The 17,505-nt window shown below is 50.9% G+C and overlaps 1 protein-coding gene across 4 annotated transcripts in view; it reads right to left on the bottom strand.

Moving 5' to 3' along the window:
* Positions 1 to 17,505, bottom strand: part of Slc4a8 (solute carrier family 4 member 8) — a 75,227-nt gene that overhangs the window by 37,516 nt on the left and 20,206 nt on the right. For all 4 annotated transcript variants that reach the window (NM_001414948.1, NM_001270794.2, NM_199497.3 and 1 more), the window contains 6 exon segments: positions 256 to 413; positions 1,105 to 1,196; positions 2,045 to 2,233; positions 6,472 to 6,632; positions 7,390 to 7,525; positions 8,203 to 8,352. In NM_001414948.1, the coding sequence (NP_001401877.1) occupies positions 256 to 413; positions 1,105 to 1,196; positions 2,045 to 2,233; positions 6,472 to 6,632; positions 7,390 to 7,525; positions 8,203 to 8,352 (886 nt within the window).

Genomic DNA, 17,505 nt, shown 5'->3' with positions numbered 1-17,505 from the left:
GGCTCCAAATCACCACGGATACTGCTCTCGGACTCCTGGTGTGGAGCCACAGGCCCTGCTGTGCCCTCCGTCCCCACCCTAGTCTCCAAGGCCAGGAGTTCCCCGGAGCTCGCGTGCCCACTTCCACGGCTCCCCGAGGAAACCCTGCTCTCTGGGCAGCTAACCCTAACCTTTGGGATAACTAGTTCCCAGCAAGCACCGGCGCTCACACGGATCTGCCTTGAGTAGGGTGCCCTCAGCTTAGCCTCCTGTTACCTCGTTGGGATGGGCACTTCTGTCAGTCCAGAGAGGAGCACGGCCGGGGAGAGCCTCACGAAAGCGACGATGGGCCGGTCCAGAGTGTCCACCTCGCCAACCAGGACATTGGAGGCCTCTGCCCCTGCGGGAATCTTTTTCATGAAATGGAGGTCCGCCTAAAAAGGCAAAAGAACCTTCTGATGGTTTGGGAGCCGTCGTCTTCAACGCCAGTCACCCTCTCACGGCTCTACTTCATGTGTCATTCAAGGTTAGAAACGCCCCTCGCTGTTTTAGTTGATCTCTACAAAAACCCTGAGTGGAGGTCACGCAGATCCCATCGGTCCCACCATTTAAAAACAAAACAAACAAACCAACCCAAGCAACTAAGACCCAGGGCGGGAACCTCAACTAGAAATATATACATGTAAATTAGCGTGTGTCCACATGTGTCCACACATGCAGCAGCACACGTGTGGCCAGAGAACACCGTGAGAATCAGCACTCTCCCTGCTTTGTGAGGGTTTCAGTGCAACAGTTCTGGCCTCCATCCCATCGATCTCCTCAGAGAGGAGATGCCACAGAGGCTTCGAGTCGCGTGTTTCCTTTCTAATGCCTGACTGCTTCGTCAGAGTCACAGCCCCCAAGAAGAGTCTGGAACATTAGGGGCGCCAGGAGGCAGACGCACAATGCCGTCTGGACAACCTGAAGATCAGGAGGAACTGCAGGGCGTCAGAGACCCTGAGGAGCAGCCTTGCCCAGGCTGTGTGCATGTTATACGGAGGGAGAAGACGAGGGTGGTGGGTGCTCTTTGCACAGAAGCAGCGCCTGACTGGGGTCGTGGGAGGCCACCTTGCCACGTCTCCTCACCTTGCTTAGATCCACAGGGCTGTGTTCACAGTTCACACCATTCTTCACTTCAAGGTTGGTAGCTGGAGCAGACTGAGGAGACACGGTTTGCCCTGGTGGGAGAAAGTCAAACAGACTCCACTAGGAGCTTGCTCTTTCCCCTCTGATACAGCCCGTCCCTCATAGCAGTTTGTGACCTCTGGAGGCCGAGGACTCTGCAACAGGGAGCGGGGTCTCTCCACACCTGTCCCCACACACTTAGCAGTGAGCAGGAGGCTTGGCTATGCCCCACATCTTCCTCAACAGTCAAGGCCTCTTCCTCCTCTACGTCGACAGTGACCTTTAGCCAGAAGTGCACATGGACCTGTACGGACCGCTTCTCAGAAACAGGTTCCCAGGATAGGTCTGCACTCTAACTTAGCAAATACAGAGACTAGAAGACAATACAGACAAGGCCCGGCCCAGCCACGGGAGGAAGCAATTAGCAGCAGAAGAGTTTGCAACCCACCTGCTCCTGGGCTCGGGCTTTGGCTTAAGTGAACTCCTGGAAATCCCATAATAAAGGGAAGGACAGTCCCATTATTGTCTTTATTAACCTGAGACGTGAAGGGCTTTAATAGATTGTCCAGACCATGTACTCTGCAGGTGGAAGAGCCAAAAGCCTGACTACGCTACAGGATTCTGTTCTAAGCCAAGACGTTTAGTTGAAAAAGACCGCAGTTGGCTTCTCTGGCCCCAGATCAGCATCAGTGTGGACACTGGGCATTCTCCTCAAAGCTGCTCCCTTTCTGACAGCACAAGGGGGAGACAATGCCAGTCCCCGGCCACCCTGCTTACTACCCCATCAAAGAGACTGAGTATCTGAGCTGCACGGCCTCCAACCCCCAGTAGGTCAACATCTCTGGCTAATCCCCGAATGTCTCGCCAACAAAACGGACAGCAAGCCCCCACATGTCCTCACCATCTCTGTCCATGGAATGCGGGTCAGACTGCTTCTTGCCGACCTCGGCAAAGGAGCGGACGATGGGGATGAGGTTGTTCCTCTTCTTCTCGTTCTGATGGTGATGCTTCTTCAGCAAGGCTTCCCGCACCTTAACCCGCACGCTGTCGCTCAGGTCCCGGAGCAGCTCCTGCTGGTCCAGGATCAGGTCTAGAAAGCAGAGATTCCAATCAACACTCAAACCTCGAGTTCAGGAACCCAGAGGACCCGAATCAGGTGGCTGGGAAAGGAGCATCGGTCGGTGGGGGCAAGTTGCTCCGTAATCACAATCGCCATGGTGATTCCAGCCTCCTGCCTGAAGGAGCTGTGAAGCATCTTCCCTCATCCACTCAGCAACGGAAACACAGCTTGCATTTAGGGATGGGCTACCGCTGTGCTGTCTAGGCTGCGCGTGAACTCCCGGGTGACCCTCCTGCAAAAGTGGGGCTAACACAGACTGGAGAGATGGCCCCGTGGTGAAGAGCACTAGATGCTCTTAGAGAGGACCTGGGTTCGATTCCCAGCACCCACATGGGTTTCTCAAACGGTTCTCACGATCATCTGTAACCCCAGTTGTAGGAAACTCAACCCCTTCTTACGGGTACTGAGGGCACCAGGAAGGTAGTATACACACTCACATGCAAATGAAGTAGTCACACATTAAAATAAATCTGAAAAGAATTAAGGTCAGACTTAGATGGTGACAAATGCTGTTAGCTTAGCTCATCTCACTGCTTTGGGAAACAAAGTCTTCTGGGCATTTAATAAGTGCCCACAGTGGTACTTTTATGATAATTTTTAAATTCTATTTTAAAATATATTTCTTTTTAGCTTTTACTTATGTTGTGTGTCTGCCACGTGCGCAGGTGTCCATACAGACTGTAAGAGCGTATCAGATCCCCTGGAGCTGGAGTTACAAGTGGCCGGGAGCCATATGCGTGGGCCCTGGGAACCAAACTTGGGTCCTCTGAAAGAACAGTAAGTACTCTGCACTCCCAAATCAGACCATTCCTTCTCGCCTGCTAAACTGAGGAGCAAAGGTTCACACCGGGCCTGGCTGGCTCAGAGACCCGAGATTACACAAGGGTTCACACCGGGCCTGGCTGACTCAGAGACCCGAGATTACACTCTTTCTCTATCGTCCCTTCCTCTAAGAACGCAGCATGGATGGAATCGTCCGGGACGTTGCAACTAGGAGCCCCAGTGGCTATTTGAAAGTGGAACCTATAAGAAAAATTAAATTGGGGCTCGACAGTGGGCTCAGTAATTAAGAGTACAGGCTGTTCATCCTTACAGAGGACCCAGGTTCAATTCTCAGCACCCACATAACAACTCAACTGTCTGTGACTGGTTCCAGGGGACCCAGTGTCCGCTCTGACCTCTCTGGGCAGCACACACATGTGGTTCAAAAGCATGCATGCATGCAGTCGAACACATGCATTCACAATGAAATGATTTTTAAAATGTATCATTTATATTAATTATCTGCTCCCCCCAGGACAACTACCAGCATGGAAACTAATGAAGCCCAGTGATTTGGGTGGGCATGGGAGGCCCTCACTTGGCACTGTCAGCAGGACTCTAGATAAATCTAGAGTTTCAGGCCCTATATTTTATTGCTAGTTCCATTTTTGACCCATCTACCCCAGGATTATACCTCACTGTGTACACAGCCCCCGACCTACAGAGGTCAAGGTCGCCATGCCCACCTGGAAGGCTGTTACTGAATGCCTGGGCACCTGGTTTGAACATCTGGTTTTTCTCTATTTCCCAGGTGCTGCGGTTCCAGTTGTGAGCAGGCCTCCCCGGACCGCACTCCTGCACATTTCACCTTTATTTTGGTTGATTTCTTCCCTCATACAATCATGCTTCAGAATCCTTCACACACCCCCCGCCCCCAGGCCCCTCTACTAGTTTTATCTTTTCTTTTTTGTTTTTTTCTTTTCTTTTTCTTTTTTTTCTTTTTTTTCCGGAGCTGGGGACCGAACCCAGGGCCTTGCGCTCGCTAGGCAAGCGCTCTACCACTGAGCTAAATCCCCAACCCCTTATCTTTTCTTTTCCCTCTTAAAATTCCTCAAAGAAAAGAAAATCCTCAGTCAAAAAGCACCTCCCAGATGCCGGAAGCTGGAAGGACCAAGGAGAAATGTTCCCGCTGTGGGCCTTTGAGGAACACAGCCCAAACTAAAACTCGTTTCAGATTTCTGAATTTCAAACTTACCATTTGATCGGTCTGTTGATTTTATTTTGAGACAAGATCTTGCTATTACCCCAGGCTAATCTTGATCCTGATCTACCTGCCTTAACCTCTGAGTGCTGGACGCCAGCCTCCACGTTCAAGGAGCTGTGTCCCAGCCGTCCTAGGCTAACACAGGTTTGGTGGCTGTTGTCTGATTTTTGTGTCACCGCTGAGCACTGCAGACCCTTGGTCTCCAAGGACAACACCTTTCTTTCACCTGACCTATGACCCCCCAAGTCAGCCTCAGACAGGAAGAGTCCCTATCCCCACTGTTGACCGCAATAGCCTCAACCATCTTTAGAAGACTTAGAGGCACATTACAGATATGTCTCCCAAGTGTCATGGCAGCTCCAGTTACCTGCAGACACCGCCATCTGGGTGGGCTGCACACGTAGAGCTTAGCGAGTACAAAACAAGCCCATCCTCTTCCCACCCACCCGACCTGCTCGCTCCTGTGATCTGGCTGGAAGCCAGACTCCTGCACTCTTCCTTTATGCCTAAAACAGTCTGTCAGATTCTTACCATCAATTCTACCTCCTGAGCTGCACTGGCAACCGTGCCCTTCTGCAGGCAGCGTCTCACCCTGTCCATTCCGAAGGCCTCCGTCTTTCTTACAGCTAATTTGATGAGGCATCACCCCGCCAAGGCTTGGCCTATGTTTGCTCGGCAGCCACAGGGCACTAACTCCCAGGGATTCCTCTACCCAGAACCCAGCACATGCTCTCTCAGGAATCCGCAGGCGCTTAGACATGCAGTTAAAGTCAGTGAAAGACAGCTGTGACCCTTTTGGAACAGTCCAAGAACGGAGCTGTGTGAGGTGCTCGTGATAAAACTCCAAGAAGCCAAGTCTTGTGACCTCAGTTTCTTCAAAACCACAGAGTGGGAATGTGCCAGGTGTAACAGACGGCACTGAGTTCACTCCAGGTTACTGAGTATGCCTGGCTATTGTTGTCTGTCTATATGTCTCCATGGAAAAACGTTTTCACTGTGCAGAGGCTTGCCCGCCACGTGCAACCTTGTGATTGTGATTGATTACACACTTGACTCGTGACGCCTCTTAACCCTTAGCATATAAATCTAACCCTCAGCATGAATTCTCTGATGCTCATTAATGGCTTCCGCTCTCCCAGGTTCCGCTGCCTCTGGGGCAGTGAACAGCACAGAACTCACTTTTTTCTTTAATTCCACTTTCCCCACAGTAGGTGGTACACCCAGGCACCACCTTTCAAAGGAGTAGACAGAGACTTCTATCAGTACTGACCTCAGTCTCCAGGTCCCCAAGATCCTTGGAGAGGCAGAATCACTTAGACATGTGTGTTCTTTATTGCTGCTCCCTAAACACGGTAACTTAATATCTGTTTACGTCAGAAGACTCCATCAGACCGGCCACCCAGCACTCCAGGCTCAAGTGTGGAGTGCTGTGACTCATTTCCTGAACCTCTCTTCTAGAGGACAGGTTTTGAGCTTTTAAATCTTTAATTTTTAAAAGGTATTGCATTATTACTATGACCGTGTGTGTGTGTGTGTGTGTGTGTGTGTGTGTGTGTGTGTGTGTGTGCATGTGTGAGAGTGCAAGTATGAGCATTGTGTGAGTGTGTGAGTGTGTGAGAGCGCAAGAGTGCGTGTGAGCACTCGTGTGAGAGCGTGTGTATGTGCTCGCAGAGGTCAGAGGACGACTTCCAGAAGCCAGTCCTCTGACACAGGCTCCTGGGATGGCACCGAGGTCGCCTGCCCAGCTGGCACAGTGAACACTTTTACCCACGCAGGCCCTTTAGTTTTCTTCCTTCCTGGCTTCGATGTTCTGTTCTGTTTTGCTTGGGATAAAGTATCACTACAGTTCAGACCTCAGACCTGACATTCTGCTCTCCAGCTTCCCAACGTCAGGTTACAGGTGTGTGCCAGACTGCCCGGCTCTCACACTTCCGGGTTTGCGCCCAGCCTTCGTCTGCCTAGCACCTGAGATCTCATCCATGCTGCTTGTGCGCATGTCTAGGAGGACATCGTCCGCACTGCAGCTAAGAGCTCATTTATGCTGCTTATGCGCATGTCCAGGAGTTTGCCCATACCTGAGATCTCCTCTATGCTGCTTGTGCGCATGTCTAGGAGGACACCGTCTGCCCCGCAGCTAAGAGCTCCTTAGCTTATGCACATGTCCAGGAGTTTGCCCGGGTACCTGAGATCTCCTCTATGCTGCTTGCGCGCATGTCCAGGAGGACGGAGCCATTGATGAGGCAGCTCCTCAGCTCAAACAGGCTGTGCAGAGAAAGTGTGGCCACGTAAGGCTTGCTCCAGCGCTCTCCCCCGTCCTCCACGTCCTCTTCAAACTTCAGCCACCTGCGAACGTTGCCAGGGATGAGACGCCAGAGACAGACAGAGGACTTCCACTGTCACACTGAACGCTAACACCTGGCCTGATGTTCAGACACATTAGTGAGTGGAAAAGAAACTGTGGAGCACAGCAAATCTAATCCTGTTTTCACCTAAAGACAAACTTAAAATTACAAACACATATGTGTCTGAGACCCAAATATAGCCCTTGTTTTATCCTTGGGACGGCAGGATTAAAGGTACCTGCCATTTTCTTTTGCTTATATTTTTAATTTTTTAATATTTACTTTTATTTTATGTGCATTGGTGTTTTCTCTGCATGTATCTGTATGAAGGTGTCAAACTACGGAGTTACAGACAGTTGTGAGTCATGTGGGCACTGGGCATCGAACCTGGGTCCTCTGAAATACAGTTAGTGCTCCAAACCACTGAGCCATCGCTCCGGCCCCTTAAAAATCTTTAGTTTTTACGTTGTCTATAATGAGCATAATTCTTAAAACTCTAATCTATATTTGGACACACTGACAAACCACATTCATAAAATAACATTTTTATCAGTGCTTTGTGTGACTTTAGAAACCCACAAAGACAGGAACACGGAAGACTGCCAACTGATCTGCTCAACTCTCTGCGGTGGAAAATGTCCACAGCAGTGCGTTCGTTGGCACTGCACCACGGAGACCTGGAGCAGGGTTTACCGGTCACCATGGCACCCAAGAAGAGACGAGGCAGGCAGGCAGGAGTCTGCCCGAAGGAGCCTCACCTGGCCGTTTCCTTCCATTCGGCTTCTTCCCCCTCTTTCATACAGATCTCGTCCAGCTCTGTGAACAGCTCATGAGGAACGTGCTCCTCATCTTCCTCAGTGCCAAGAATGAACTGTACGCGCTGAGACGGGGTGTCTAGGAAGCCAACCAGAGAGAGAAAGGTCCGCGTGTGTACCAGCCTCCAAATCAGAACAAAATAGCGCCCTGCCTACCAGCTTGGGGGATCTGGAAGGTGTCCTGGGCACAGGTTTAAAAGTTCCTTAGTTCTCTTCGGCGGGAGCATCTCCACAAGGGAGCAGAGCTGTCAACTAAGACCACTTGCAGACGTCCCATGAGAACCTAGAAACCAGGCTGGAGAGAAGGCTCAGGGGTTAAGAGCACTGGCTGTTCTCCTAGAGACCTGGGTTCAGTCCCAAGCATCCACATGGCGGCTCACCACTGCCTGTAACTCCAGTCCCAGTATATGGTGCCCTCTTCTGGCCTCCAAGGGCACTGGGCATGCGCGTGGCACACAAACATGCGTGTAGGCAAAATACCTGAGCGCAAGTAGGTTTTGCTTTGTTTTTAGTTTCCCACAGATCCGACAAATTTCAATAAAAAGAAACAGCTAATTCTCTAGCAAAGGAATTCTGACAGTGTTGGTTGGGGTGCTGAAATGTAAATTCTCAGGAAGGCATTTTTATTCCTTAGAAGTATTCCTTCCTCTCGGAAACCCGGTACAAGGACTTTAAATGGCTGTGCTCCTCCTACACTGCCCACGGCCCGCTCACCTCTCCCCAGTGCACTGCCCCCACCTCTCTCCAGGGCATTACCGTGGGCGGAGGCTTCCAAGCCCTCCTCGCCCTGGCTGGCTCCTTTGCCCCGCCCTCCTCGTCTCCGGTGCTTCTGGCCATGAGTTCGGTGGTGACGATGGCTCTGCCTCCCCAGTGGCATCCGAACCCCCACATACAGAGTTCTATGACCTGGATGGAAGCAGAAGACTCAGAGAATCCTTTCAGAAAAGGAGTCCGCATAATTAAAAGCAAAAAGATCACCGGTGTTTGTACTGGGTCACTTCTGGCATGATTAAACTTCATAGACATACACGCGCGCGCGCGCACACACACACACACACACACACACCCAGGACTTGTGTCTTCCTCTGTCCTGCACTTGGCTGAACCCTCACAAGATATTGTGACAATCAAATTGAACAATGTGTGCTTCATTATGCGTACTGCCTATGAGAGTGCGTGATGGCTGGAAAGAGTGGGGAGGCTGAGGGAGCACGTGACCGGTGACCGGCAGAACAGGTCTTACATTAGGGCGTAGGAAGCCGCCCCCGCACCCCTCCCCCCCCCCGCAGCCCAGCAGGACAGCCGAGCATGCGCAAGGGAAGGGGAGAGGGAGGGGAGGGAAGAAGGAGGAGGAGGGAGGGAATCTGATTTACAAACTATGCATATATGTTACTTGTTGCTCATGGGCAATGCGATACTTAAAGAGGCAACTCCTATATGGTGAATGTGGCAGGACTTGGCAGAGAAGCAGTTTAGAAAAGTGGTTAAGGCTCCAGTCAGCCTGCCCTGGGTTCAAAACTCCATTTCACCACTAGCTGTGTGATGTAGCAAGTCATCTAATCTCTCTAGATTCTTTTTTTTTTTTTTTTTTTTTGGTTCTTTTTTTTTTTTTTTTTCGGAGCTGGGGACCGAACCCAGGGCCTTGCGCTTCCTAGGCAAGCGCTGTACCACTGAGCTAAATCCCCAACCCCATCTCTCTAGATTCTTTGTTAATTGGTTTTGGCTTTCTCTGCATTGTTCTTGTTCTGGCTGTCCTGGAACTCCCTCCGTAGACCAGGCTGGCCTCGAACTCAGATCAGCCTGCCTCTGCCTCCTGAGTGCTGGGACTAAAGATGTGCACCACCACTGCCCAGCACTTGATTCATCTCTTAAAAGGAACACTAAAGCTTGTTTTTTAAACTCAAGGGATGGTCAAGGGCAGTAAATAGGATAGCATGTTCAACACCGTGCTGGTAGACCGTGCAGGGCCCCGCTTCTGCACGGACACTAACCTCACCATCTAGACTCCTGCTGACAGACACAGTAAGTCAGAAGCAATGAGGCTGGGTTTAGAGACACTAAAGTTAGGGCACAAAGAGCAGAGAATATGGAACACGCCTGACCTGACCCCTCCTTCTTGTCTTCTGCTCCCAGTTCCTCCTACAAACCTCTCTGGTTTTTCATCATCAACCTGACTTCCACCTTCTTCTTGCCAGCCTCCAGCTCAGAATCAAAGCTTGGGCTGTTCCCAAGGCAGAGTCCTGCTGTGCATTGTGTCTCCACCTGATTCCTGCCGCTCTGTGTCCAGCTCTTAGCTGCGCCCACATTGTCCCAAGGCTCTTCCCACCTTTAGAGGGAGTCCTTAGGTCCAACCTACACCCACTCCTCCCCCTGAGCCAGCCTGGCTTCTCACAGCTCTGGGAAGACAAGGCCCTCACGTGGTGACTTGACTCTTCCTTTGAGGAGGGAGCATCTCCCCCCCCCCCCATGAGCTAGCCTCACTCTCTCCCTTCCACTAAGGCTGACTTTGAGAAGCCGTCCCACTGACAAGCTGCCGGCCCCCATTTCCCCCTCTCCTTCCTTCTTCATCAGGAACCCTAGGCATACATTTTTTTCCAACCTGCTTTTAATAAGGTTTCGACCTCGCTTCTAGCCCACCACCCAGCAGAGGTCGTGGAAGAGAAAAGTTATTAGGATGTGGGGGAAGTTCTTTTGGGGCGAGCGCGATCTTTCTTTGTCAGCAGTTCAGTCCCACAGCAAACACAAAATACAACTCAGAGGCTGCAGACCAGGCCTCTAGGAAGGCAGACGCCAGGCACACTCACACACACAACACACACAACACACCACACACACTCACACACACATACCACATACACACACCACACACATACCACACACACACCAAACACACCACACACACACCACACACACACGCCACACGCACACACCACACACATACCGCACACATACACCACACACACACACACCACTCACACACCACACGCACACACCACACACACATACACACCAAACACACCACACACACACCACACATACCACACACACACCATACACACATATACACCACACACATACACACACACCACACACACACCACACATACCACACACACACCATACACACATATACACCACACACATACACACACACCACATTCACACACCACACACATATACATACTACACACACACACCACACACACATACCACACACCACACCACACACACACACACACACACCACACCACACATACCACACTCACACCATACACACATATACACCACACCACACATACCACACACATACACACACACCACACTCACACACCACACACATATACATACTACACACACACATCACACACACACACACCACACACACACCACGCACACACACACATGCAAACACCAGGCAGCTGTAGTTCAATCCCGAAGAGACTGCCAGGCTCGCCAAATGGCCTGAGGCGAGGCCAGGGAAGCAGCAAGCAGGAGCCTCACAGTTCTTTTCAGGCGAGTTTCTCTCAATGGTGCTGTTACCACAAGTTGAGCTCAACAATGCCATGTAAGGCGAACCAATACATGCGTGTCTTTAGTGAAGAACAGTGAGATGGAGCAAACCAAACCAATGCTCAGTGCTCATCCCCACTGTCTGCGGGGTCACATCTATACTCCTTCATCACAGGGCCTTTCACGTGTCTGCTACATCCAATCATCCTCTCTCCCATGTGCCCAGCAAAGCAGTGTTGACGTAACTGACTTTCCAAAGAAACTATTAGTTTCACCTTCAAGGAACCATGACCTCCCTCCCTCCCTTTCCTCACCACACTCCTGTCCCATGGCCTCGGACTATGGCTTCTGTCCCTGCCCCCTACTAAAGCAGTGCCCTGTAAGGACATCAGACATCTACTCTCCCCATCTCTGTCATAGCCCATGTCTCAGCTCCACAGACTCTGTGGAGGGCCCAGCACGTGTCAGACCCCCTCTTCCTTGGTGTTCAGAGCTCCATTAGCTCTTGTAAGACTGCGTCTGACAGCAGCCTTCAGATGCCTGACAACCCCCATCGGGAGGTTGACCTCCAACCCTTGTTCTCTTCTGTTTTTAGTGGTACCCATTCTTTGGATTTCAAGCTCAGTTCCACAGTTTGCATGACTCCCCAAACACCTGGTTTTGGGTCTTTTTATGTATCCCAGCTTGGTCTCCTTTCGTCTGTGGTTACACAGGTACAAATCTCTACCTACAGCACCAGTCCCAACGTTCCTGACACTATCATCCTGCAATATAAGTCATGTTGGGATGACCGCTAACCATTAAACAAACAAACCCCATTATTTTTGTTGCTCCTTCATAACTGTAATCTCACAACTGTTAGGAATTGTAATGAAAATATCTGTGTTTTCCAGTGGCCTTAGGTGACCACTGTGAAAGGGTCAGTTACCCCCACAAGGAGGTAGAGACCCACAGGCTGAGAACCACTGATCTATAGCGAATAACATGCCCAAAACCAAATTTAGGATCCTGTAAAGCTGGGTTCCCTGCAGGTCTAGCGTCCCACCCAGAGTCCTAACACATGGCTGCTGTAGAGGATGAAGAAGGTCGGCTAGACGCAGGAGGTCAGTCTGGGTGTCTGAGTGAGAGTGAGGCTTGCCTAGGCTAAAAACAGAAACTGCAATGGGGCTCCACATTTACGTTCATGGCACCATCACTGGGTAAGTCCCTCAGTGGCTGCAGGGACAGCTAAGCTGCAAGAGGTTCTTGCTGCTCTTACAGGGGACCTGGGTCTGCTTCCTGGCACCTTCGCCATGGCTCACAGCTCCAGTTCTAGAGGAGCTAATGAACTGTGCTGGGCCTGTGGAATTGCACACGCAGTGCACAGATACACCCAGACACAAAATAAAAATAAATACATCTTTTAAAAAAAAAAAAAAAAGCAGGGTTGGGGATTTGGCTCAGTGGTAGAGCGCTTGCCTAGCAAGCGCAAGGCCCTGGGTTCAGTCCCCAGCTCTGAAAAAAAGAAAAGAAAAAAAAAAAAAAAAAAAAGCTCTGGCTTAGCCAGGCAATGGTGGCAAGTGCCTTTCATCTCAGCACTCGGGAGGCAGAGGCAGGCAGATCTCTTTGAGTAGAACGCCAGCCTGGTCTACAGAGTGAGTTTCAGGACAGTGAGGACTACACAGAGTCTCAAAAAAAAAAAAAAAAAAAAAAAGAATCACCAAAATAAACCCCCCAAGCAAACAAAAGCCACCTCAGATGTGGGATCTCAGAGTTACCTCCAATCCCGACTCTACCCTTCTGCCCCTTTCGTTCTGGATGTCGAGCCTTACTCTGCTCCCACTCTGACGAAACAGGTCTCCTTTTTAACGAATTTAACACCTCAAAGTAATATTGCAGGGCACAGCCCAGGCTGTGGCTCATTCCTGTGAACTTCAGACTCCAACACTCGGCTCTTAGCCCCTTCTCGGAATCTCCCTTCCTTATGACAGGTTCACGTATTCACCATGAAAGGAAACCCAGTAGTCAGCTCAAAAGAGCTCAAAGAATGGCCCTGCACAGAACATTCTGGAGCACAGGGTAGCCGTGCATGCTGGCACAGAACTTCTGGAGAGCCATCTATCTTCACCAGCCCCAGAGTAGCTGCTTTTAGCTCCATGCACCTTTCATAGCTGCTGTGCCCACACCGGCACCCCACCCTGTCTCTACCTGAGTCAGGCCACTAGCTCTTCCCCAAATGTGTCGGGGCTTTTGGCACATGCACTCACCCAAAATTCAGTGAGAATTCCCCTGCCTCCTCAGCACTGTTTCTGATTTCCCCGAAGACGTGTGTGGTCGCCTTCCTCCAAGCACTCAGAGCTTAGCGAAAGCTGTCCCTACACACTTACTCTTACAGCTGAGCAACTGCCTTACACCCTACCGTGCACCCTACCCTCACGGTCCTGGGTCCTGGCGTTGACTCTCCTCCAGCATCCATAGGTCACCAAGCACATTGTCTTCCTCCCACCCCCACCCCACCCCTGCCCAGAGCTGAGCACTTACCCCAGGGCCTCGCACTTGCTCTGGAGTGCAAGAGCTCTACCATGGAGCTAAATCTCCAGCCCCACCCCCTGCCTGAACTGTCCTACAGAGTCAGTGCTCCACAACCATTCAGAATGGAATATCTCCCAGCACCTCCCCCAGGTTAGCACCCCTGAGACCTCCTCAGGGTGTATGATCTGACCTAAGGCAGCCTCAAACCTGAAAGGGGCCACAAAAGGACTCTTTGAGCGAAGCAATGGTTTTAGGATGAAGTGCTTGCCAGAGCAAGGGAGGAGGAGGTCCTAGCTGACTGGTGGAGCACCTTCCTCTGCATTTGAAACCCTCCATCTTGGAACGACACCAGTAGGTCACAGGATGAGAGAAAGGCAAGAAGCAACATGGATGTTGGAGGAAAGTGAGACCTTTCATCCCCAGGGAAAGAGCTCAGGAAGTAAAGTATGGGAGCCCCAGAAACTGACCTTGCACAGGATCTCACACACACACACACACACACACACACACACACACACACACACACACACTCCATACACGCAAGCATAAAAACGTTGTAAGAGTTGCTGAGAGAAACTCATAGACACACTGAGCGGCCTGGAAAAGGCCCAGATCACCTGAGCTACCTGAGACGCAGAGCAGGTGAGGGCGAACCCCAGAAGTCAGACATTCTGAGGAGAGTCGCCAAGTCATCAGCTTCCTTCACTAGTCATGAGTTAGCTTCCTTCTTCCTTCCTTCCTCCCTCCCTCCCTCCCTCCCTTCTTCCCTCCTTCTCTCTCTTTCTTTCTAAAGGGACAAAATTTATTCCTTTCCCAAATGTTGGAGTAAATCGGGTGGAAGAATGCTTTTAGCAGTTAGAAAAGAAAGTAAAATCTGGGGGTTGGCCATTAAAAGTTATTTACAACAATGGAGGGGGGAGCAACGAGAAGTTGATTCACATTACAGACCTCCCTCCTGCCTGAAGCCTAACTCTTGCTTACAAGTCAGACACGGCTGACTTCACAAGCTGGGGGTTTGGACCTGAGTAAGACATTTACAGGAACCCAGACGGGGCAATGAACTCCCCAGCCCAGGTGCCACCAGGCACAGCACAAGAGACTGAGAATCCAACAGGGGGGCTGGACACTCGGGGTTTACGCCCCCACTTCTGCTCAGGGGGTTGGGAAGCAGGATAAGCAAAACGAACTCGGAAAAGAACTGGAACGGCCACGAGCTTCTAAGACTGCGTCCACATCCTCCACAGCGTGCCCCACCGCCCAATGCGGCCAGGAACTTTGGGGCTACGATAACGTTTGTCTAGCTCTCCTTTTCTTTGTGAAATAGGAGCAGCAACGACGAGAAGACCAGCTGAGACCTGTCAGCACGTGTGGCGGCTGGGAGAGTGCTCTCTGGTGGAAGTACACGCCTCCCCTCCCCCATCTCAAGACTGTGCACGCATCGGAGAACACCTCGGACGGCAGATCCCTGAATGTAGAAAAAGGAACAGCGGAAGTGGCCGTCTGCTAAGATGTAGGATTCCAGACTGTCTTAGGGAGGCTACGGCCCAGATAGAACACCAGGACCGAAAGCAGCTCGGGGAGGGAAAGGTTCTCTCTGCTCAGGCAGGCACCTCACAGTCCTTCAAAGGAACGGAGGCAGGAACTTAGAGGCGGGGCTGGTGCGGAGCCATGGAGGAGTGCCGCTCACTCTCATGTGCTCTGGGACTTGCTCCGTTTACTTTCTCTTAGGATCCACAACACTTGCCCCAGGGGTGGCGCTGCCCACAGTGGGCTGGTCCTGCCCGCATCTGTCACCAGGCCACAAAATGCCATACAGACTGGTCTACAGGCCACCTATGGTGGCATTTTCTCAGCCAAGATTCCTTCTCCCCAGATGACCTCGTGTCCAGCTGGCTTAAAGCTAGTCAGCGCAGATCTCTGGCGTTATCAGTGCACCCCGTGGAGTACGAGTAAACTGAATATCACCCGTTAATGGTAATATTCCACCATAATATACTGGTGAAATCCCCATAACACCTCTCCGAAATCACCCGTGGTGGCATCAGCAGTAGAATGGCGTCACCTGATTGTGCCAGGTTCCGTCCTAACGGTTAGAATATGCACAAAGTCTTCAGCGAAGACAGACATAATGAAAACTAAAAGATATTCTTTCAAGTACAACTGATTATAGACTGAAGAGTTAGTGTGTCGGGGGGGGGGGTGGCTAGAACAGGAAAGGAAGAATTAGGGAGCATTAGAAGGAGTCTCCTGAGGAGAGGGGGCATCAGAGGAGGGGGCCTTCAGGACAGGGGGCCATGCATGCTTGCTAAGGTGAGATGAGCACGCTGCTTCCACAGAGAAAAGACAGCCATGGGGCCAGAGCCAGGTCGGGAGAGAGGAGGGAGGAGGGCAGAATAGCTACAGATCTGCAGGAGCAGCTCTCGATGGATTCATGAGCTGTGAAAAGTAACAGTCATCTCCTAGATAATCAGCCAATCAGCCTCTGCAATGGTGACTGGACTCTTGTGAAATTCGGTTTATCTGTGTAGAGCTGGACTTAGGTAAAGGGCAGAAGGTCACTCAGACCTTTGCTAGAATCGTCTCAATCTCGAGCTTCATCTTTTCCAAGTAGTTTGGCTATGACTTGCTTCTCTGCACATGTTCTGAGCACCCCCAGTGCACCCACTCTGTAATTGCATCTATGTTCTCAAAAGAAAGCACTAGAACCTGTTATCAGGCCTCATCTCCCTGACCCACTGGGAGACCACAGTCAAGCAAGGAGAGCCACGGACGCCCCAACTCTTGTCCCGATGTCGTAAATCTAGGTTCTAATTAAAGCTCTAGGTCCTAGAAAAGGTCCAGGCCTGGCCATTCTTGGTGCCAACACAATGCTTGAGTTGTTCAAATCTCCACAGTGCTGCAGAAGGGACCACAGGGGCTCTGTATGTTACTGAGCACCTAACATACAACCTGCCTCACAAGGCAGGGGCGGAGGGGTACATAACGAGAAAGACATCCTTGAGATGCCTCTGCTGGCTCTGTAGGAAGGAAGGGAAAGCGTCCGTCTTAAAGGAGACACCTCTCCCTGCCTTTTGAAAGCACCAGGAAGACATGCACACAATGAAACCCAGTTCAGCAGGGTTGGAGCTGAGAGGGACCAAATGGCTGTCACAAAATTGCCTATCAGTGTCTGAGAGAGGAACTTGGAGGCAGGGACTTAGGTTTTCTGAGTAAAATTAGCAGAATAGATGGCAAACAGACACCAGGAAATAAAGTCCAAGGTGCTGACTGAATTCTGGCAGTCTGGGCACCCCACCAGACTAACTCCATCATCACCTCACTGGTCATTCATCCAACCAGACAGGCACCCACTTCCCAGCCCTCCAACCCAGCCGACACCGTTCCTTCCTGTCCACCAACCCAGCCAACACCATTCCTTCCTGTCCAGCCTCTCATTCCTTTCTCAATGTCCGACCCGGTCTGCTGAGGCTGTCAGCATGCTAATAAAGCACCTGGTTTAGTAAAATTTGTAAGAAAGTTGTTGATGTTTTTAAAACTAAGAATATAGAACACACACATACATACACACACCGCATACACGCACAGCACACATATACATTCACACACACCACATACACACACACCACACACACACATATACACCACACACTACACACACACACCAGACACCATACACACATTATCACACACCACACACACACATATATACCACACACTACACACACACACCACACACCACACACACCACACACACACCACATACACACATATACCACACACACCACACACACACCACACACACACACACAGATACCACACACATACATTCACATACACACACCACACACACACACATACATTCACACACACACACCACACACACACACATACAGGCACACACACATACACACACCACACACATGCGCACACACATACATTCACACACACATACACACACATACATTCACACACACACCACACACATTCACACACACCACACACACATACACACACACACACACACACACACACACACACA

Source organism: Rattus norvegicus, chromosome 7, assembly GCF_036323735.1.
Source record: "Rattus norvegicus strain BN/NHsdMcwi chromosome 7, GRCr8, whole genome shotgun sequence".
NCBI lineage: Eukaryota > Metazoa > Chordata > Mammalia > Rodentia > Muridae > Rattus > Rattus norvegicus.
Note: the sequence above shows the minus strand (reverse complement) of the source record. Positions and strands in the feature narration are given on the sequence as shown.